The sequence below is a fragment of the Carassius gibelio genome, chromosome B24 (genome assembly GCF_023724105.1).
Source record: "Carassius gibelio isolate Cgi1373 ecotype wild population from Czech Republic chromosome B24, carGib1.2-hapl.c, whole genome shotgun sequence".
Classification (NCBI taxonomy): domain Eukaryota; kingdom Metazoa; phylum Chordata; class Actinopteri; order Cypriniformes; family Cyprinidae; genus Carassius; species Carassius gibelio.
In genome coordinates, this window is record NC_068419.1 from 3,308,853 (window position 1) to 3,333,802 (window position 24,950).

The 24,950-nt window shown below is 33.4% G+C and overlaps 1 protein-coding gene across 9 annotated transcripts in view; it reads right to left on the reverse strand.

Moving 5' to 3' along the window:
* Nucleotides 1-406: 406 nt before the first annotated feature.
* The window catches only part of LOC128012999 (potassium voltage-gated channel subfamily C member 1), a 56,831-nt gene continuing 32,287 nt past the window's right edge, over nucleotides 407-24,950 (reverse strand). For 5 of the 9 annotated variants that reach the window (XM_052595662.1, XM_052595665.1, XM_052595660.1 and 2 more), the window contains 2 exons: nucleotides 24,479-24,667; nucleotides 21,122-21,630 (listed from right to left, as the gene is read on the reverse strand). In XM_052595662.1, coding sequence (XP_052451622.1) covers nucleotides 21,410-21,630; nucleotides 24,479-24,667 — 410 coding nt within the window. In that variant the 3' untranslated portion in view covers nucleotides 21,122-21,409. Of the gene's footprint in view, nucleotides 4,872-6,370; nucleotides 9,496-14,400; nucleotides 14,442-21,121; nucleotides 21,631-24,478; nucleotides 24,668-24,950 lie in introns of those variants that run through there. The other 4 variants (XM_052595666.1, XM_052595667.1, XM_052595669.1 and 1 more) reach the window with 4 other exon arrangements.

The window sequence follows — 24,950 nt, forward strand, 5'->3', positions numbered from 1 at the left end:
TATTTTCTATTTTAACATATTTTAAAATTAAATTTATTTCTGTGATGCAAAGCTGATTACTCCAGTCTTCAGTGTCACATTATCCTTAAAAAAATCATCATAATATGCTGACTTGCTGCATACTATTACTATTTTTTCAAGATTATTTTATTAATAAAATTAGCAAAATATCAGCATTTATTTGATATAGAAATATATATTTATTGTCATTGTCATTTATTCTGTCCTTTCTGAATAAAAAATAGATAAATAAATATAAAGAAAGCGTCACTGACCGAAAACCTTTTTCTTTTTGACCCAACGTTTCATATTGTTACAAAAACAAAAAAGGAAAATATCTTCCAGTGTGGATGCAAGTGTCAATCAATGTGCATTAGGTCTCATATGAAGAAAAAACACATCAAGGTTGTTATTGTTAATCACTTTAATCATATTGATTACTGATTATGTTGATTGATCGGGATGATTGGCAGTGGTCAGAGATGGTGATTGCATATCTGTAATTCAAGTACATCAAATCAAACTTAATACACAAGAAATGTGTGATTGAACAGACACTGGATACAAGAGCAGGCACAGTAAATCGAACAAGAAGAATTAGATGCAGACAGATCTACTTTTCTAAATCATCTTAAAAGGGCAGTGTGCTTCAATGTGTGTGAAAGTCGGAGCGACAAGCTCAACTTGTCCTGAAAACAAAACCAACATGTTTGAGAATAAAACTAAATCAGACTGGCGTTTGCCTGTGTGGATATGCATGGTGGTGTTCCTGCTAGAAGCATGCTTTAAATGATTTATCTGTGACCCCTGGACCAGAGTGGTCTTAATGCCTTCTAAAATAAAACCAAACACAGGCTCTTTTTTATATATATATTCATAGCGAACGACAACAAAGTGGTCATAAAAAAATATGAACAATTTTCGAAATGGAATAAAGTGATGAACTCGGAAAACAAAAGAACTCTGTATAAAATATAAATTGTTCAATAAATTGATAATTATAAACAAAAGCATTTATAAAACTATAAATATGCACAACTCTGGAAACACAAAGACCTATTTGGGCGATAAGGTTTCATTCTGGGCTGGGAACGAACCCAGTGACCCAGCACCGGTTTGAGACATCTCGTTTTCGCTTGGTAAGGTTTCGAAAATATAAGCTGTGTCATATTGTCTTTCCCTAAAGGTCGCATGTCCACTTCCACCATATATCAGAAACTGATGATATCAGCACACCCGAAATATCACAAACCGTGCCCCACGCCATACACCAGACCGCTGCCTGCTCGAACCGTCGCCATCTCTCATATTCACTTCGTTCTGTCCTTTCCGTTGACTTGCTAATTAGCAGATTCTTTAATCTGCAATATCAGCAACAAGACAAGACAAGACAGTCAAGCAATTTTCAAGGGCAACTGTCTACAAGTGGCCATATTTAATCTTCTATCTACCCTGTCAGTGAAAGAAAACAAAAATATAAACCCTTACTCATTTGCTTAAGATGACTGAGTAAATGACTGTAAATGCATTATAGAGTACATTTCTTGAATAGGACTCTCACTCATTTTTGCACATTCTTCAATGATGTGAACAAGTTTGCAAAATGCAAGGCCCTCATGTTAAATGCACATATTAGCTGCGGTGCTACAATGCTAAAGATGCTACTAGAGTGAGGCCAATTCTCTTTCGGTGAGGCCCATCTGAAAATAAAAACAGCTAAACGTTTTTTATTAGCTTAAAAATTAAGGGTTTAGCTATAGTCTGGTGTCTTGAGAACTAAAAAACTACTTTTATGAAACATGTTATGACAGCTGAACAGATAACAGTTTACACATTTAACTTAACTATGATGTGTTGCATTTTCTTAAAGCTAAATGCTAAAGGTAACTTCAAACTGGGGAGAAGAAAAATAACTTCTATGATAAACATTTTGTGTAAAATTGAACACTTAGGATTACAAATCAGCATGGGTAACAATTTTAATTCTGCAGCCAATATTATGGCATGGGAACCGAAAACAAATTCCATGATAAACATGTTGTGTGAACTATCAGCTATTTTAATTCTGTAGCATTAGAAATTGCTAACGTTTTAGCTTCAGCATGCTCTCCTAAAATACAAAAACAGCTGTTTAACAAATTGAAATCTGCAAATTTATGGACACCAAATTGGGATGATTAGAATTAACTATTTTAATTACATAGTCTATATTACAGAATGACAAATAAACACATTTGACTCAACTGTGGTGTTTTATTTGCTTAAAGCTAAATGCTAAAGATCAAAGCATATTCTTTTTCTTCTGAGCTTATTTGTATTCAAGTGTTTTCATTGCTTTCGCTCATTGAATAAGCTATCAGCTATGATTTTCCTAAAAGACTGAAGGCAAGGGATGATGCCTGTGTCCTAACTTCCTGTTTTATGAGGAAATACATCAACAAATGACAGCAAAATGCTCTTGACAACAATCAGATGAGATGACAAAGAGAAATAGCTGAACGAGCAGGCAGAGGTCCGTTGCGGAACTGAGCATTCATATTTTTCACCTGAGATTAGAGACACAATGCCTCTACAAGAACACAGTTTTCCACGCTGCATCTGTTCATAAGGAAGATGCTGAGACTGATAGGAGTCTCCACTTTGCCTTGCTACAGATCTCTAGAGTATCATTCATATTATTGCCAATGAGAGCAGGTGAATTCAAAGTGAGAATGAAACGCTATCAGCCCCGATGCATGTGGGAAAAGACGCCATATCCCGCTTACAGAGGATTCTAGCATCAGCACAGTTGTTATCATGGCTACAGAGTGAACTAATGTTGTACACAGACAAACATTAGCCGAACATTTCAATAAGAGACGAGATAGACGACTCTTATGGCATACAGAGAGAGAGATTCGCAATCAAAATATACAGTCCAGGCAGCGTTTCGACTGAAGAAATGAAACCAAAGGAAAATGTAATATGGGGCAGTATGTAGCAGATATGTTGCTTTTGGTGGCATTGACATTTTTTTTTTTATCTTAAACTAATAAAACAGTTCAGTGTGTAACATTTTTTTCCTATTTCAAAATAAAATATAGCTCTTTTAAATATATTTTTTTTCTTAAATATCCATTGCATATCATGTTTTTTTTATTTATTTATTTTTATTAATATCTTTTTTAATTATTATTTTAGCCCTCCCCACTTCAACTAAGGGCTAGCAGAAAATACAGTCATGCAAAGTTCTCATGCTGGTAAACAAAGTTACAAAAATTCATTTTTTTAGTAGTATTTTATTTATTTATTATTTGTTCTATTTTATCATATATTTTGACATCTATTTTCTCACAGTTCAGTCTACGAGGAAACAATCTCTTCTGTTTTTGCGCCCGTCCTCCAAAAAAGCGCGTTAATATCTTTTCTCCCATCCTTTTTTTGTATAAGTCGACGGCTGTTCGTAGGGTGGCGTTTACGATCGCGTTTGGACGCTGTTTGCGTTGTGTTCCTCGTTAATCATGGAGATGTTTTTGCAACTACTTATCAAAATATAATTTTTTAATTTTTTTTGTACATTTAATCTTCTTGATTCGTTTGGCATGACCTCCCACGCTCCCTCTGATTATTTAAGAAGGAATGGCGCTATCAAGCCAATATGAAAGAATACAAGACAGAGACGGAGGGAAACTCTGAAAAGGCAGTTTTAGACATATAGATGATTTTTAGAAAGGGAGATTTTAAGAGTGTCTCTGCATTTCCCTGACCTTTATACCCTCTTTTCACAAAGGAAAAACAAACTTCCACTTGTTATTGGTCCAAGCACTGGCATGTGCATTTATATAATCAATGGCAGCATCAGCTCTATTAAATAAATCACAAAATAAATCTCTATAATCAGGAACGAGAGAGACCTCCCTCAATTTAAGGGGTTTTGGGAATTACAAACAGCACCCCTGGCAGAACAGCCAATCCGTTCACATTTAAAGGGACGACAAGTTCATCTCTGACAGGGAAGTTTTTTTGTGCCATTTTAGCTTTCATACATTATTTGGTCAGAGTTGGGCTTTGGTCTGTCGGGACTGTTTTCAGTGTTGCCTCCCTCAAACGCTCGGGGAAAAAGACTGGAAGACTGTTTGGGAATAGCAACGTACGTCTGTGTGCTGCGTTTCACTTTTCAGTGCCCTAGATTCATTCACAAAGAAAAGCTACTATTATAAGACTCGGACGGGGAGTGGGAACTACCACACGGCAATGCACAAACAACACATTTTGCAGCTAAAATGCTGAGTGGGGGAAGAAAACAAGAAAAATTGTGCATGACTAAGACATTTTTAGTCATTTTGTGCAAACTGTCAATGAAATATCAGTCCCTAACAAGTCTGTTGGAGAGTTCTCCTAGCCAAGAAATGCTACAGGGTCTTAGCAGAAATGCTACATAGTTATTCTAACTTGGTCCTTCATTCTTTCATATAGATTAATATACATAAACTCAGGGCCCAGGTGAGTCCGGCAGTCAAAATGCTTGGTGTTTTGATCTTAAAACGTTGGAATGTTTTCCGTTCATTCCTTCAAGAGTCTTTTTTCTCTTACAGGTGTCAGTGCAATGTTCGGTTTTGTTGCTGTAAAGTCAGTCATCTGTAGAAAGAGGAGTGATCCGGAATTTCGGGTGAGGTTGCTTTGGTTACCGTGTGAAAATCCGGCCTCAGAAAATTCCAGTTTCCTTGTTTTTCTTTTTTTTCCATTTGTTGTTTGTTTCCAGTCACACCCTCTTGCCCCTCCGACAATCCTCACGTCCCGTGTGGATGGTACGGCCTCATCTGCTAAATTTTCAGGATTCAGCCACTAACCGTGTCTCCTTAAGAGAATTGCCAAATGCTAGAAGCTTAACACTGTGGACAAAAACAGAGATATAATGATTTTATTAGAAATTAACATTAAGCAAAGCGTTTAAAAGAAAACCACAGAAAAATTTCAAGGAATTGTTCTCCCAAAAATTTGCTGAATTTATTTTTACAAACCCTCATGCCATCCAACATGTAAAAGAGTTTATGTACATCATTTAGCACTTGTTCACCAATGAATCCTCTGCAGTGAATGGGTGCCGTTATAATGTGAATGCAAATAGCTGATAAAAACACAATAATCCACACCACTCCAGTCCATCAATTAAATCTTGTGAAGCAAAATGCTGCATTGTTAACTTCAAACTGTAGATACAAGCTAAAATATGAGTCTTCTATCCATAATTTTGCTTTCTCCAGTGAATCAGTGTATCAGGTGAGAAATATGCACAAATCAAGCAATGTAAAAAAAAAAAAAAATCCAAATTGGTCTTAAACAAATATGTGGATGGATTTTGTGTGACTTCTTTACTTTATCAGCTGTTTAGACTCTCATTCTGACGGCACCCATTCACTGCAGAGGATCCATTGGTGAGCGAGTGATGTAAAGCTAAATGTCTCCAAATCTGTTCCCATGAACAAACAAACTCATCTACATCCTGGATGACCTGAGGGTGAGTAAACTGTCAGCAAATTGAAATTTTTGGGTGAACTATTCTTTAAGATGTAGAATGCTTTTAAGAAAATCAAACAAATACAAAACTACTGAAAAACCGAAAAAAATAAAGAATTTGAGACGAACACAGTTAAAACTCTTCTACACACACACAGATCTCAAGATGAAGTTGCATGCACTGAACACCGGTTGAGCAATGTATCTTCTCAGGGGTGAAAAAGTCCAGTCCCGGAGAAAACACACAAGTGCTAATTACATTTAATGATAACACAATGTTTAACCTGAAATCCGAAGACACTTGCATATTAACACTTCATGTGGCCAATTCACTTTCTACATCTAGCAGGAATGGAATAGTCCACCCCAGATACATTTTAGATCAATTTAAAATATAAATTATCACTGATAAAGGAAACTTATTGATTAAAACTGAGAACGGTAGAAAGCTGGGGAAGGTTTACCTGTGGATGGCTGGTAAAAGTTAAGCATGTACTGTAAGAATTCAGTTAACAGATAATTCATTCAACTATAATAATGTAAGCGCAATCATTTATTGCGCTTACATATATATTCATTTATTGTCAGGTGGCGTAGAAAATGAAACAGCTGAACACTGAGGTTATGTCTGAACCACTAACATTATCTATAATTTTGTACATTTTAGTTCAGTTAAGAGGCAATAAATCTGTCAAAATTCACCTTTGTGTTGTTTTTGCACATTCCAATGTAATCTGGGTGAATGAGTGCATTTCAATGACAGTGTTCAGTCAATTTGCAAACACAAATTCAAAATGCACACACGCACCATAAACAAACACTCATTTACATACAGTAAATGTGGACATTTAAAGAACACCAACATACATAAAGAGAAAGGCAGAGGTGAGTTTAATGGGCATTCGCTCGTGTAGATACACATTTGTACAGATCATGTGGGCCTAGAAGCGTTGCATTAATAGGTGAAGCTAGTTAAATCTAGCTAGCGGTGTACGAGTCTCTACAACAACACTGTAGCCTAAATTATCCTCATAGAGGGCTCTTGCTTTTTTAATATAAACATGTTCGATGTGTTTCAGTGACCTGGCAGTGTTGTATAGGGCACAGCTACATAGTATACACAAGAAAAAAATCAGTTCTTAAAAGTCCTTTTTTAACATTTTAAACATCTGCATAATACAAGAACAGCACAATATTCAATTTAACATCAACTCACAAATGGAGGAAAGACATTGTTATTACTTTTTTATCTAGAGAATGAATCTTCTCAACTAACTAATCACTAGGGATTCATAACTAATGGAGACTAACCAGTTTTAGAGGAAGAAAGTCTCTGGTTTCACAGTGTATGAGGAGGCCTGGCGTCCCACTACATGTTTGTTAAAATACATTTCACAAATCATTTTAACAAGGACTGGTGCCGATGTTGTGCAGGATTCAATCCCACCACAGATGCATGAACAGTAATGTGACAATTATAGTATATTTAAATATGTTTTATAGTTTGTGTGGATTTTGCATTTATATATACTATACTATTTTGTTTCTTTTTTCTTTGTTTTTTACATAATTACCGGTTCTGAATATTCAGACTTTAAAAATCAAGATTTACTGTACTACTGATATATACTACCATTTGAAAGTTGGGAGTCGGTAAGATTAATGTTTTAATGTTTTTGAGGTTTCTTATGCTCACCAAGGTTGCATTTATTTGATCAAAAAAAAAAAAAAAAAAAAAAAAATAAATAAATAAAATACAGTAAAAATAGGAAATATCATTGCAATTTAAAATAACCGTTTTCTATTTGAATATATTTTGAAATGTAATTTATTCTTGTGATAAAATTTGAATTTTCAGCATCAATACTCCAGTCAGATCCTTCAGAAATCATTGTACTACGCTGTTTTGAATCTTAAGAAATATTTCTTATTATTAGCAATATTGAAAATATAAATAATAATAATAATAATAATTATTATTATTATTATTTTTTGGAAAGGGTGATAAAAATATTTTTTAGAATCCTTTAATGAATATAAAGTTCAAAAGGATAGCAATTAAATAGAAAACTTACTCTTGGTTACTGTCACTTCTGATCAGTTAATGCATCCTTGCTTTAAAAAAAAAAAAAAAAAAAAAATTAAAAATAAAACCTTTTGCATGGTAGTATATATTTTAATAACTTTTAATACTTTTTTCATGTCCTTTGACTTCGTCAGAAAATACCTTTTTCTTAACTGGGTCATTCTAACTTGGTTATAACCAACTAAATAATTATGGTTATCATAGAAACTCCAAATCACTTTGGAGGATTGAATCTTGCACAATGCCGGGTACATTGTAGGATCCAGGTTTGCATGATTGAGGAGCCATGTTTAAAACAATATGGCTCCTTACTGATATATTTACTGTCTCAGCAGTGGGTTGTTCTCCATTGGGAAACTAAGTCACATTTAATGATTAAGAACTAGATGACATACAGTTCCCTATATACTACAACTTTGCAATTACCGCAACATGTTATTTTCTCTGTTTTTGCTATTTCATGGAAGAAACATTCTCAGAAATGGCTTATTTACTGAGTATCACCTCTTTTGTTAATGATTCTGGAAGCACTATAGGTCACATCGACCTGAATACATATACATATATTTTTTTGTCTATTTATCCAAAAAGAAACACAGTAACACATACGTATATATCATATACAAATGAAACTGTCATGTAATGTTTTTGAAAACAAAAACAATTGGTCTTTGAAAAACATTCAAAATATAATAAAAAAACAACAGCGGGACACTAACATTGATAAGACAAACAAGAAATGCTTTTAAAATCATCACATCCTCTTCGTCATCTTTCATTCTTTTAACCTTTTTCATCACGATTAATCATCTTGCACATACATTTATAAAACCACATGTGCATACGTTTACAGCATCATGAATTAGGATTGAATATTGCACATTTTGCATATTTATGGGTGGATACGCTTTTTTTTTTTTTGGAGCATCATCTTAAAACCTAACATGAGCACATCACAAACACAGTGTACATCAGCAAAAAAAAAAAAAAAAAAAAAAAAAATCCATTAAATGTTCTTTTTTTTGCTCCTCATGTACAGTTTTTGGATTGCAAGTCTTTCCTCAGATGTGGGCGATATTTGGCTACATGTTATAATTGATAAAACACTGAATGCATATGATTAAACAAACAAACGATGATGTTGTGCAAAATAAAATAAAAGGTCATGGAGAGACTATTATCACAGCTCAAATAATCAATTTGCCAGATTCACCCTTTCAATTGTGATTCAATAGTTTTCCGAATAAACTAAATTATTTTAGCTCAAAGACATGCACCAACAAAGCATACACATATGTGTGATACATTAAATTTTTAACCCCTATTTGCAGAGTAATGATTGCATATGTACATTATTCTTGCATTTAAAAAATCTAGAGTTTTCTACAGTCCAGAATTGCATGTATTCACAGTAATATTCATCTTAATTCAGAGTTTGAGAGAAATGGAACGGTATTTGAAATGAAAATGCATTAATTTATCTGCCTTGAGCATCAAAATCACGTCTAACATGTCTGACCCAGAATGCATGGGGAAAAAACAAAGCATTTCCTTCCGTTCATAAACACACGTACAGTTGTTGACCTGCCAAGTTCAGTTCGTAACTAACATGACTCGTGGTCACTCACAAACAGCTCTGTTTAGTGTAGATCTACTGCGCGGTCAATCGTTGTTATTGCTATGAATGTGAGTGTGAAGCTGTCCTGCCTTTCTCTCCTCCTTTCCTGAGTCGTTCTGTCACTCTTTCTGCTTTTTCTGCTACAATATGGAGGGAATGGGTGAGCGGCAGCGACGGAGGGGTCCCGGGGCCTCGTAAGGGTCAAAGGGCGTGCTGGTGATGGGGGTCAAGCGCAGGGAAGACCCCGCCATTCCTGATATGTTGTTCAGGCTGCGAGATTTCTCATAACCCGTGGCTGGCAGATCGTTTCACCACGTTTAATCGTTAGTGACAGGATAAATTAATTTTAAGATGTGTGTTTTTAGATTAAACAGCATGGATGATGGGTTGGGCGTTACATGTTCGATTAATTCATATATTGATGTGGCAGACAGAAAATGATTTTTGGGTAAAGGAACGCAACAAATGGAAACGTAACGTAAAAGTAAAACGTAAACGTAAAAAAAACGTAAAAGTAAGTATAAAGTGAGACAAATGTGAAATTAAAGGTGAAGAGACACGTAAAAGACAGACGGACAGAAGACACACACAGGACAAAACAGGAAAATGAGAGTTATGAAATTCGTCATACATTGGTTTTCTACAAAAAAATCCACAACATAAAAACACAGTTTTCCAGAAACAAACACTCCACACATAAACATTCACAGATTGCCACTGGTTGAAGAAAACACCGGCTGGATTGTTTTATGTTTTGGAAGTGGTGAAGTGGGGATCTGCGATGTTTGAGTTAACCAGTGGTAGTTAAACAGGACAGAGTAGAGTAAGACTAGACAACACATAAGACAGAAGTCTTTCTCAGACAGACTGTAGGAGATTGTCGAGAAAACCACGGCAGCCTTTGTGAAGCATTTCAACAGATTTATGAGCATGAAAAACATTATAAAAGGATTGTTAGTGGCAATTTATTATATTATATATATTGTAGCAAAACCTATTCAACTGTTAAGCTTACAACTCGAGGCATTAATAAGCACAAAATATTAATTATTGGGTAAAGTATTATATAGTTTTGTATTGATATATATTTTTTATAAATAAATAGATGGTATTAATTTATGTAGGGTCTGTGATTTAAGCACATATCTTATTACAGCGCTGTTCCAAAGCTAAAAGTTTTTTTTTACAAAGATACACTTTGGTATTAAACAACCAATAAACCAACCAAACAAACAACTAGATAATAAAACAAATATTTATTTAATTATACAGTGCCATTCCAAAGCTCAATGTCTAAAAATCATATACAAAAGAAGACAAAAGAACTTATGTCTAGGTTTTGGAGCAGACTGATTGTACAGTAATTTCTGAAGTGGTTATCATCCAATCATTTCTGAAGTATCAGATTTGACCCTAAGATGCTGATTAATTCACTGCAGTTGAGTTCGTGAACAGATATGCTCTCGTGGACTGCTGGCTGGTTTTTCTGACAACCTCCTGAACATCCGATTATACTTCACTTGACTGGGAGCTCATAAAGCCTGCATTTGTAAAACACAATAATGACAAAAACTGGTCTATAGCACTTCTGCTGCATTCAAGATGTGTCAGAATTACCGTAATTATGAGACGGCAACACAAACTTTACATATAATGCCAGTAACTTTTTTCACACTCATTGCACCAAAATGTCTACATATATGAGTTTGCAGCTGATAGGAAAATATCTAAACCTTACCATCTATTTTCTTATGCAAAATATTAAGCAATTAATGGTAAGTTTCATTTATACAAAACCTGACCTTAAAGTTGTCAGCTACAATAAAATATGGAAAAATTTTTAATATATCTAAATTTAGATCCCTAGAAACTTATAAATGACATTTGTAACATACAAATAAAAAAGTTTAGTGCAAATCAGTCAAAAACGAAAATCAGAATTCTGTATGTTACATTGAGCTTTAGTGAGTTTATAGACAGGCTTTTGTGACCAATCATTCAAGTGAAGTGACTACAGCGACCTTCAACCCACATATCAGAGCCGTTTATCTGTCTCTCTCCCTCTTTCTCCCTATATGTGTGTGTGGGAGAGGAAGAGGTGAATGTGGGAAAAGTCTGCCGCACATTGATCACAGAAAAAAAACCTCTGGTAACAAGGAAAGACAAGGAATCGTTCTTTAGAAAGTAGGACAACAGTTTGAACACACACACACACACACACACACACACACACACACACACAGATGCATTCAGACAGAAATTTGCTGAGTAAGGTCTGATATAATATGGACCATACACACACTTATGGCTTCTCTATTTCTTCTCTTTTTCCACATAAATGTACACGCAGTCACAACCATACACATCAAATACTATAAAGTCAAAGATACAAAATTAGTTTGTGTAATTAGTTTGGTAAAGCCATTCTTTTGCAAAATGTTGCACTTTGAACAATTCAATGCAACAAATTACATTTTCTTTTATGAATTAGATAAACAGATGATTCAGTGCAACATTTAGTATAAATGGTTTTATGGATAATTTAATTAATGTCAATCTGACAATCTGAATAAGTAATGTTTTGCAATCAATTTAAAGCAACAATTTAACAAGAAGGTTTTTCATGACTGATTCAATGCCACAGTTTAATAAGAATGGTTTCACAAGTTATTCAATTCAACATTTTATACAAGAATGGATTTACGGGTAATTTGCATATAATTTTGTGTTGCTTTGAATTCTGTATTCTGTGAGTAGTTGTGTTCGAACATGTACAGTTTGTTACACTACAAAATACTGTACTATTCACAAGGGGTGATATAACAAGATATAACTGTCTTCTGCTACTGCCAGCTTCAGAGAGAGAGAGAGAGAGAGAGAGAGAGGGGTGGGCGTTTTGACTTTTATTCATTCTCAGGATATGATTACTTGATATCAACAATTACATTTTTACTAGCTACAATATTCATTCTTGATTGCAGGAATTGGATTTCTAGTAACAACAGCTATTTTTGATATCAGCAATTACATTTCCACTCGTAACAATGTTAATTCTTGATATCAACAATTACATTTCAACTAGTAAAAAATATTATTCTTGATATCAAGAATTTATATCCTGGGAATGGCAATAGGCAAGGTATTTTGACTTTCATTCATTTCGCAGGATATGAATTCTTGATATCAACAATTACATTTTCACTAGTATAAAATGCTAATTATTGGTATTAGGATTTAGATTTTTACAAGTAACAATTGTAATTTTTGATATCAACTATTTTATTTCCACTAGTCAATATGTTAATTCTTGATAGCAACAATTACATTTTCACTAGTTAAAATGCTATTTTTTATATCAGGAATTAAATTTCAACTAGTCAAAATTATAATTCTTGATAACTGCAATTGTATTTTCACTAGTTAAATGTGACCATAGGCTTCCATTCATAAACAATTGTTAATTTCAAAAATGTATTTCATAGTTGAAATTTCAATTTCACATATCAGGAAACCCTTTATATGAAGAAATCACATTTTTACTAGCAACAAAGTAATTATTGATATCAGCAATATGTCTATGGTGGCATTTAACTTGTGGAAATACAATTACACATATCAAGAATTATATTTTTTACTAATATCAATAATAAGCCTTTTATCTAGTGAAAATTAAATTGTTGATATCAAGAATTCATATCCTGAGAATGAATAAAAGTAAAAACAGCTTGCCATGTACTTCTATAAAATACCCCTTTGGCCTAAAAGTGGAGTTTGTTTACAAGAATCCACTTGCATTAAAAAAAAAACAGCAGCTTCCCGTTTATTAAAACCATTAACCTATACATGCAGAACACCCAGCGCTCATATTAAAGTACAGCACGCTCACTGTCTGATCACATACTACAAGTGTACTTCAGTAGCACACAACTTGTACTGTATTTGTGAGTTTGGACAACAGAGAAACAAAAACAAGCTGATTCTTTTACCCCTCTGCCTGGTCAAGAGCAGCCACAAGCCCTTTTTACCATGTTTGACTAGTAAGAGCTTTTAAAATGATTCCTCAGGAGACAGAGGACATTAGTGAGCACAGGAAGAGTGAATATATTTCATGGGATTGATGGATACTCGATTGAAGAAGGGGGGGAGGGTGCAAGAGTGTAGCGCCTCACAACACAAACAACGGGACGTTTACGTGACCGTGTGGTAAAAAAGCAAATTAACATGCACGTATTCAAATATGTCCACATGAATTACCTTACAAATATTTTAAAGACAACATGAAATTAAAATGGAACGTGCTTATTTATTAATAAATATACCTGGTCTTAATACTTTTTTTAGTATAGATTTAACTTTTTGTTTTTAAATAAATATAAATGTTTGCATGCTATATTATTATAATTATAAATATTGTCATGTTTAAAATATTATGTAATAAGATTATACACACACACACACACACACACACATATATTACAGTTGGCATATTTAATATAATCAAATTACTACTTTAATACTTTAGATACTTTAATGTTATTATTATTATTATTATTAAATCTTTGTTTATTATATATGATTTATAAATATATACATTTGTTAATATTTTTAATACATTTTTTTTTACTAATTATATTTTTATAAATGTCCTAGCTTACTGTTTAGGTATAAACAGCCACTTTTTATGATACAAATGGATCCAGACGGACAAAATAAAGTCCTGTTCTACATTATTATTTCTATACCAAAACATCTTTTCACTCTTTATGTTATATTATCAAATCAAATAAGTAGTGAATTACATCTCATGTTGTCTTTAGGTGTGTATATCTACTAATGTATTCCCATTAATACATAAAATGGTTTATATAGCACATTCCTACGTATACTGCATATTTATTCTGATATATTACACTAAATGATGAAAAATGCAGCACAATAGAATAAATGACTGAATTCCAACACCTTTATCATGTTAAATGCACCTAATGCAACCAGCTCACATGCTTAAGTATGTGCTTTTACCTGATCTTATTTTACTGATAACATACACACTATATTTTATAGATTTATCATGTTCAAAATGTCCAGTAGGATGTGAGCAACAAGATTTGCATACATACTGTCAACAAGGAAAACCTCATAAAGACGTGTTTCCTGTTTGAACATGTGAGGAACGATTTAAAAGAGTGGATGTACCTACCCACAGTCACGCATTAGAAACGCTGGCGCTGCACTGACGGCCTGGAGGCGAATGAAGGATGAGATGAGTGTTAGTCACACAGTGGAGAGTTAAAAAGAGAGTGAAAGACATGAAAGAACCAAAAGAGGGTGTGCAAATATCAAAACCACATTTAGATGCCCTAATGTGATGGATAACTACCTTTAATATATGCCTCAGTGCATGTGACCACCAGCATCGGTCATTAAGTAATGATTGAACAAAGACATTTCTCAGCAAACAGGGAATGTTCTCTGAACATTTTGGGAAGGTTCTCTCAAAGTTATAACCAAACGTTCTTCTAGTGATGTCAACAGAACGTTTGTGCAAAGCTCTTTTATAATGTTCCCAAATTGTTAGCACAAAAAATTATACGTTGTTAATGTAAAAGTAACATTTGAATAGTGTTTGCGAAATGATAAAATGGAATGTTCTTTTAACCAAGAATTTAAAAATAAATAAATAAATAAACGGACGTTTTGTCAGTTAAAAGAACATTAAGAAAAACATATTTTTTTAATAACAATGAAATGTTAGCAAAACGTTTTACCTGAGACGTTGAGGCAACAATTTGTCAGTTATCATCATCTGAATTGAAAATATCGATTTTGATTGAACTGACATCGATTCTTTAATCTTTAATTAACGCTTTCACGGTAAGCGTTGTGCATTTTATGTATGGTATAAAATATAGCGCAAATACATCAATAAAACAGCTCATAAACAACGTCACGTATTTACCTCTGAAAAGCCAGAAAAATAACTCTAGACAGGAATATTTTGCTAAAAATATGCACTGTTACTTGTTTATTATATTTGTACTTAGCCTGTTCTTAAAACTTAATTTATGTTTGAATAAATCCGTCAAAAAATAAGTTTTTATGCCAGGCTATTTAAAAGCTTGTAATGTTTAAGTCCCTAACAACAGTTTGACATGAATGCAAGGTCAAAAAACACTTCCATTGTCTTATAATATACATTTCTTTTGACCTTACTTGCTCAACAACTCCCAAACGATTCGCTCAATGATACATTTTTTCAAACCCTCTTTGGCTTGATGCTAATCTGCGGTGATTAGTCCGATTGTTCTCATTTTCATGTCATTTTGCCTGTAAGACCTGATAAAGCTGCTTTGTGTACTGTTTTGTACCACGTTACCGGGAAAAACATTTTTATTTACCGCTCCAAAAGCGGCATCACTTTGCATTTTCATTCACACCAACGCGAAAAGACCAATAAGTAGGCGGGCAATATGCTACGGTTTCATGTTGACGTCAACATGAAGATCTCAGATTTAAAACTTTGCAGGATGTTTCCATTACTTAGAGCTGCATTACACTTCATGAAAGGTAATTTTCAAAAATCCATAGTGGGGCACTTTAAACAAAAAACCTAATATGATATAGCCTACGTTTTGTTTACCTCAGAAAAGCCATTCAGTGGCCTTGGCAAAACAGTTAACAACTAGTCTATAGAGGAAGAATATGCACTGTACATATTCATTATATTTTTACTTAACCTATTCTTCAATACTAATTATATATTTGAATAAATACATCAAAAAACAAACACAACAAGTTTTAACTTTCAAAATATCTAGGTAATTAACAGCCAACTGGAGTGTAAATATATTAATATTATTAAAAAGTTATTATTATAATATAACATCATTAGTATACAAACTGCAGTTTAAACGTTTGTAAACACATCAGTTGTTAATTTTAACCTTTAACGTTATAGTAATGTATCATCTAACCGTGTTCCATGTATAGTTTATAGCACGTACTGTACCTGATATATATCCAAATGAATTGATATTGAAACAGATTGAATCGAATCGCATGCTTGTGAATCAAAATCAAGTCGAATCAAACAGTACCCAGCTTTAGTTTATGTCATATATGTTGCTATGAAGGTCCCATGAATAATCTGCAATGAAAAGCTATTCTAGCTCGACCTGCTCTGACAGTATACGGGTTATCGACCGCTGGGCTGTTAGAGATAGAGAGAGCTCACATTACCCACAATTAAGCTCTATATCGATCGGCTTGTGTCCAGAACACTGAACCATGACGGGCCGCTGGAATCTGCTGGAACCGGAGAACAGATCCACTGCGCTGATACTGGACTGTGTTATCCAACTAGTCCTTAAACTTAAACAGTGCCATTTGTTAACCTTTAAGAAGACGGCACCATGCAAAATAATATACAGACGTTTGTATTTAGACAATGAATAGTTGGCCTGTAATGGTGTTTATGTCAAAATGGGTTTCTAAATGACAAGTTGTGATATTTGCAGACAAGAAATGCACATTTGCTGTAGAAACACAAACATGCAATATTAATATCTACACACAGACATGGAAGGAGTGTTTGTGAGAAATATGAAATGAGTTGAGTGATATAGTGAGAAGGCCTCTGTCATTGTAGTTTATGAATGATCTTTTACTAGACTTGATAAATGCATCGATTTAACAATTATAATTTAATGTACCAATTTTAGAATTCTTTTTTTTATTATAATAATAAGTCATTAACCCATTCATTAACCCATTTTTATTGATTAAAATACAGCAAATCTAATTCTGTCATGAACATGCTCAGTTGTAATGAAATAGTTATGAATCATAGGAATTTAACTGAACCAAGTTGTGACTTAAATGCAGATATCATGATGCACTGCAGCATTTAGAAAAGATCATAACTGAATCAAGCCATCAGGGTAAATATTTACACCTCTATTTGTAAAACATAACCGGTTGACTATATACAGACTAAATATAGACCTTCATGCTGCTGCCTTGACGGAACTAGAGCACACCTGTAGTGTTCTGAAAAATGTTCTGCTCTCAAGGCATATCTCATCCAGATTCTCACTTTAACCTTGTAATGCCTTTAAATTAGGTTACCGTTTGTGTGTATTAAATGGAAATATCAATAAATTGAGAGACATCTGTGCTTTACACCTTCCTAAAAACTGAAAACCGTCTTCTAAGTGCTTCAATAATAATAAAATATAAATAAATCAATAAAGGGGTCATGCAATTTTTTTATTTGTTATGTATGAATAAAAAACATATACATCATTTTATTTTTATATATATAACGAAAATGCGTTGTGATCGCTGACTGTCAAGTTCAATAGCAATTTGCTATATTTATTAAAATCAATATTAAAATAAAAAAATAAATAACAAAAAGCTTTAAATTTAATTAAATTTTTTCTTAAAAGTTTAAGGAATATGCTATTCATTTTATGTATATAAAAATTATTTTAAAGAACTTGTAATCATTTTACATACAAAGAAAATGCATGGTCATTTTCACTTTTTTGTAGATTTATTACAAAATAAATATTAAAATAATAATAAAATATTAAAAATAAATATAGAACATTAAGTCTTAAATAAATAATTATTAAATAATAATAATAATAACAAAGTTTAAAAACAATACTTATATATATATATATATATATATATATATATATATATATATATATATATATATATATATATATATAACTTCAAAATGGTCTTATATTAAAATATATTATATTAAATAATAATATTTGATTCTTTTATTTGATATGCCCCCTTTATAAACTAAACTACTTACTAAATAAAAATAACTGGAACTAATGTAGCTGCCCTACAGTAAAACTATAGATGTTTGCTTGTGAGCATGGGCCAGAAAAGGGGGCACTGACGAACTTCGACAAGTTGAACTCACACAACAATAGACCAGTTAGAGCACACACATAAGACCATACACATACAAGACCAACAAGAGGACACGGAGAAAAACAACAGGAAGAAGAGAGAAAGAGAAGAGAGAAAGAAAACTCATAATGGCTTAAAGAGATCCTGCACAGAGACTTCAGAAGTCTGATGCTGACTTTGACTCATGCAAACGGCATCAGAGCAGGGTCGGTAGATGCACACACACACACACACACACACACACACACACACACACAGACACACACACACACACTCCTCTAAGAACAGTGAAGGCATTTAGGGACTATATTGCACTGGAAGAGCTCACTTTAACACCCAGAGCAATATGTGTTTGTGTGTGTGTGTGTGTCTAAAGGTTTTCACAGATGGCAAGTACAGGAGTATATTTAGATCTTAAATCGACTCCCGTTGGCACAGTGAGCCTCACACACAGCGTACGCTCGCTGTATCGTGCTCAATTAACAGTCTAATGTCCATTTGACGAGGCACTGCATCTCTGTTCCAAACCCTAGTGTGCTGCCTTGCTGTCTACTTAGGCTGCAAGCTTCTACAGCTGAAATGGAAGCTCGTGCTGTAAGTGACTGATCTGAAATGCTCTCCATGGCCACTAACTCTGTTAATGGTTACTCACACGGCACACAAATAGGAGACTCGACGGATGCTTGCAGTTGATTTCCATTGAAGGCTGACGTTAGCAGTTGCACAAATAACACTCAAATAATGGGCGAAAAAGTGCATTATAAATAGATAAAACCATTTTCTGATTGAGTTTTTGTAAGAAAATTTAAATGCATTAGGTATAATATATGCTTGTCAGTCATTTCTAGTCTTACTTTTATACCCTTTGATGTTACTTTTATAAATGATCAAACCAGTGTTGTTATTGTTAACTAAAATTAGTTTTCATTAATTTAAATCAAGGTGTATATTAATAATAATGTAAAATTAAAACTTAAAATCAAATTTAAGTTTAAGCCAAAGCACTAAAACTACTAAACCTGAAACAAAAATAAAATAAAGATAAATAGAAATAGAAATAAAAAAGTAATTAAAGTCAAACCGCAAAATGATTACAATTATAAGCTTAAAATTACACTGCACGGTGATCACTGACTGTCAAGTTGAATGTCAATTTTGTTTGATTTATTAAAATCAATATTAAAATATTTAATTAACCAAAGAGCAACAAGATTTTTAAAAAGTTTTGTAATAAAAAAAAATTTCTTCATATTAAAATCTACTTTTATATCAAAGGATTTAAGAATATTTGATTCATAATATATATAAATGTTTTTCAGAACTAAACTATTTTTTTATTGAATTAAAACATTTTTTTTACATACAATAAAAAGGTATGGTGATCGCTGACTGTCAAGTTGGATTAAAATTTTACATGACTTTCCACAATCAAAATTGAAATATAAAATAAAATAAATAAATTTTATTTATTTATTTATAAATTTAAATGTTCCATTGGCAAATTAAGTAATGTATCAAAATTACAAAAACTAAAATAAAAATTAATTAAAGCTAAATAAAAAAATATTTTTAATAAATAATAATAATAAAAAATTTCATAAAAAATATTAACAAAATTTAAGGATATTTATTTCCTCAATAAATTACTTTACAAACTGAATATTATCTGTTTCATTTAAATTTCTAATGTCAGGTAAAGATATGAAACTCTGAAACTAATGTATGTGTTTTATATGTAGATGTTTGCTCACCAGGATTTGTAACAGAGCCTGGATGGTAGTTTAGGTGGAGACATCTAAGAAGATGCTTTAGCCATACAGCCGAACTCACACATACACATATCCTCTCCACAGACTCTGGATGTTTGTTATAATGTTATTTCTGTGTCTATAGATGCTCTGGATGTTAAAGTGACTGAGAGCAACTGCTGTCCAGGAGACGATGCCTTGCTGAAGCCCAGGATAAACGGCATGGGAACATGGGCTCAGCTTTTACAACGGTTCGTTCTTACCTTCTCAACATCAGTCTGTCTGTGAGTCTGTCCAAATATCCCAGTGTCTGTCTGTCAGCCAGTCAGTCAGTGACACACACACACACACACGCACACACACACACACGCACACACACACACACACACACACACAGACCGTGGCACACATGTAGTAGTTTCTCTAGGAACTGAAGCAGGTTGAGGTCGTATGAGGAGATTCATAGGACTGTGCCACACATAAACACTCTTTTCTCCATCTGCCTGTGGGTTTCCCTGAGCTCTGTCGCTTTCTAAAAGCTTCAAAGTGTCACAATTTGCAGCAAAAAAACACAATATTTAGACCTACATTTAAGATTTGTATATTTGAACAGCAATATAACAATTCTATTCAATTTCAACAAACAAACTAATAAATTTAATGTGATGCATATTTGTCAGTCATACATTCATGAAACTGGTAGGATTTCTGTAAAAAGTACTAATAAACTGAATATACTTTAAATATACAATAACTAGATTCAAAGTGTTTTAATCTCATCTACAGCTAGCCATAACCATGTTCATATGTTATTCATTATTGTTTCAATAAAACCAAAACAGTGCTATTTTAGTATTATAGTATTTGTTAATATTTTTAAATTAGATTATTTTTCTATTTTGTTTAAGTAGTGAAGTAATTAAAGTTTTTTTTTAATAATAATTAAAAAAAGAAGTAGCTACTTTTTTTAGTAAATTTTAGTTTATTCATTTAAGTTTATTTAAATTTAGATATTTTAGTACTAGTAGTTAAACTAAAATTATTAAATACAAATTTACACCCACATACACACAGACTAAACTAAATAAAATGAGCTATGCTGCCTTGACAACTAGCTGAAATATAATAAGTTATTATTATTTTCTTTTATTTTATTTCAGTTAAGATTTATTTCAAGTAGCAACTTTTTTTATTATTTAGTTGACAGTTTGAATCAAACAGGTGCAAAATTATTTTTTGAGTGCATAAATGCATCACATTAAGATTATTAGATTGTTTTCGTTCAAACTGTGTAATCAGACTGGATTTTATGCAATTCAAATACATAAATCTGAAATTTGGTCCTAAGTATTTTTTTGGAGTGAATGCGGTGTTTGCAGCATGGCACAGAACCATAAACTCACGCTCATCTGAATTCACCTTGACCTCCATCGACCCCTGACCTTTAACCCTGGGGTGACTCAACTCGGCACAGTGAACACCTAAACAACCTTCCAGTCTGTTTTCTATGTGTGTGCAGTTTTAGGTGTTGCCTCGGTGCGCGTCCTTCATTGCGCCAGGGTTAAAGGTCACCGGTGGAATGAGGAAAACACATCGACAACACAATAACAACATCACGTCACACCAAACACAATGCACGCACACACACACACACAGCGAGGAGGAGGAAGACGGGGGGAGACAGTAGAACAGTGAGAGAATATATGAAGAAGCCAACATACAAACGCGGGATATGACACAACCTGAAGAGAAAGACAATACAGAGCGTGTGAGATCCCACTGAAAACACACACACACACACACACACACTGCAGCAGCTGCAGTTCCAATTGTTATTGCAGTGGATCTCATATGACATTGAAACCAATCTTTGTTACACAAACTCTACAGTGTCCAACTTTGTCCCTTATACATGTAATTCTCAGTAGAGAGTGTGAGTTTAGTGAAACAGACCTGAATACATCCGAGTAAAGATCGGGTTTCTGCTCTCTTCATGAGACGGTACTTTATACAACACTTTAAAGCTTTCCAGGTTATTTTCAACCTAACAATTTTGTCTCTTTTACAGTCATACAACTACAATAGAAGCCTAGCGGGTAACCCTAACCAATCATAACTACATAACATTTATTACTACCAGTCAAAACTCAATAGTTCATTAGTGCTATTTTCTTTATTTTTACATTTAGGTGACCTATGCCCTATTTGAATAACTTCAATTAACTAATATAGCTCAATCTTTAATCTTTTAAATAACATCTTTTATACATTATTATCAGTTGCATGATTGTTCCCAGGATTCTTCTTGATCTGAATTCCCTCAAAAGGATGATTTAGAAGTCGAAAATAACCTGGACTGTTCCAATAAATACATGTAATCGCTTAGTCATCTGTTCTCTACATGGGGTGTCAGACAAATGCACTTTCAGAGTGAGATTTGTTCCGTCTCACTGTATTTGTGCTGAGTTTTCTTCATGTCTGGTGTTAAACTGGGGGATAAATTCTCCCCAGTGCACAGACATTTTTGTCATTGACTGTCCAGAGCAGGATGGTCAGCAGTTTAAGAGGTACAGAAATATATGAGAGCGTGTGAAACCCAACCTCAAACTCAGTCAAATTCAGCAGCATTATACACATTCGATTCATTTCCTTTAACTGATGAAATGAATGACAGTTTATTAGGACAACTACACAACATCAACACGAAAAATTACACCCGTCAACAACAACACACCCATGCAGGTGTAAATGTGCTTGTGTTTGTGTGTTTTTTTCTGTCTTGAATGATTTGAACAATTGGACTTTCTGTGCATGTATGTTTAGTGTTTTTTACCTCTGATTTCATTCATCTGTAAGGGGAGGACGGCCGGCTGATCTCCTGATGCTAACAGTGCCAAATGTGCTTGGGTTGTGATGAGGAAAGGGCAACCGGGGAAAAACTGGGTTTGGAGATTTGCATGTGCAAGGATTTTTTGTGTCATTTGGTGTGTGTTTTTATGGGTAGAGAGGAGTTTTTTGTGGCTGTTGGAGGCGACAGTGCAGGGTCACAAAGTTTTGTGGGATGATGTCGTGTGGAACAGAAGGTTTGTCACTGGAACCAAGATGAGTAGGATCAAGGAAAATGCAATGCAAAAAAGAAATTGAGAGAATGGAGGATAAAAAGAGGATAGTGTAATGTCAGGAAAGAAACAGAATTGAGTAAAATAGACATGCGAAGAACCACCAAACATAAATAGAGAAAGAGAAGAGGAAAAGAAAAAAGTTAAAAGAAAGAATTTTTCAGATATCAGTGTTTTTAAGGATGTTTTCACACTTGAATCCTAAACTATCCAAATGTAGATTCCAGTTCACTTTGTATTCACATTGTTTCTGGCCTATAAAGTGGGTTCAGATCTCTTTTTGACCCAATTTAATGTTCATTCACTAGCATTGGCTCAACCAGTGGTCTGAGTTTGGGGCAGATACATCTGTTTGCTGGTCAGTACTTTTGCAATTTCATTTGGTGCCGCTATGTAATATAAAATATTAATACATTTCTGTAATGGTTTTCTCAAATTGATGCACCAGAGTTGGTCGGTTTAAACTCTCCAGCCTTCATTTTCGCATAAAAATGAAGAAAGACCTTTACCGTATGTGTGTAGTAAAAATGAAGTATTTTTAAATAATCTTTATTTTGTTTATCTATTTATTTTCTTATTCTGTATATTTAAATATTAATTAATTTATTAATTAATTAATTAATTTATTTATTAACATCTGCATTAAAAAAAATAATTAAATAAGATACTCAAGTCCTCCCATACCTGTATGGAGCTAAAATAATCTCAAAAGGAATATGAGTTTGTAGTATATAATTTATGTGTACGTGAATATGAATATGTGCAAATGTGTAAGCCTATTCACATTCCTAAAAAAAAAGCTTATATATTTATAAAAAAAATATATATTTGCAAACAGCAGTTCATAAATTATTTTATTTTGTATTTTAGTGTTAAAGATGTCTAAAAATTCAAGAAACCAAGAAATTTTTTTATTACTCTTGTTGTTTTCTGAGAAAAAAAAAAATATAATTATAATCGTTATATTAAATTAAGTGGGATTATGTTTAAAACAAGAAAAAATATCTGTCAGTCTTTTATAATCTTGTTTTGCCTTTGAGTTCAAAGTTCATTGTGGCAAAATGTCAAGTATATTATTGTACATTATTAATATTAAGATGCCAATATAAATTTTAACATCATTATATTCTGTAAATTAGCTTTTGAAACAAAATGTCTTGTAAAAAGCACTATTATATATAAATTTGACTTGTCTTGTAAATGCTCTCAGCCCCCTGAAACCAACCAAGTGTGAAAACACCCTGAGATGTTCAGTGGTGATGTAATCTGTATTTTTGGAGAGATGTTGTGAGATGGGCATGGAAAACTGGCTTTTTTGGACCATTGTTAATGGACGCTTGTGTGTGTGACTAGATCTGTAAGATCTAATACGTCTTTCACAGACACAGGGACTGGGCTGAGACTGATGTCTGCACTGCATGACTGTGTGTGTGTGTGTGTGTAACCCGCATGCAGAAGCGCTGAAACATACCTTTCCGCACATTCCCATCAGTGGGTCGAAACTCTCGTGTGTTGAGGAGGAAGCAGGCTCTGTCCTGCTGTTGGCGTTCTTGTGTCCGGCCCACCGGGCTGCGCTCATCTGGACTAAGAACCTGATCGATTGTTGGACAGTCCTCGTTTGCTAGAGCGGCGCTGGCTGCGTCACCATTCTGCTTCGAGTCTGAGGAGAGACACGTCATGTCATTATTAAACTTTAAGACTTTTGTTCCTTGAGTCAGTGAGTTGAATTTGAGAAGTGAATCATTAAATCATTCACACAAGTTCTGAAAACTGATTCAAAGGATTCATTGAAATGATCCGACTTAAAACAATGGCTTGTGCATTGATCAACATTAAAAAAAAAAGTATTTAAAATCCAGCACTGTAGCAGTGAATAAATAATTTAACCTCTGTTTTAACTTAATGTGAAATGTTTGCGTTGAAAAACTGTAAATAATATGAAT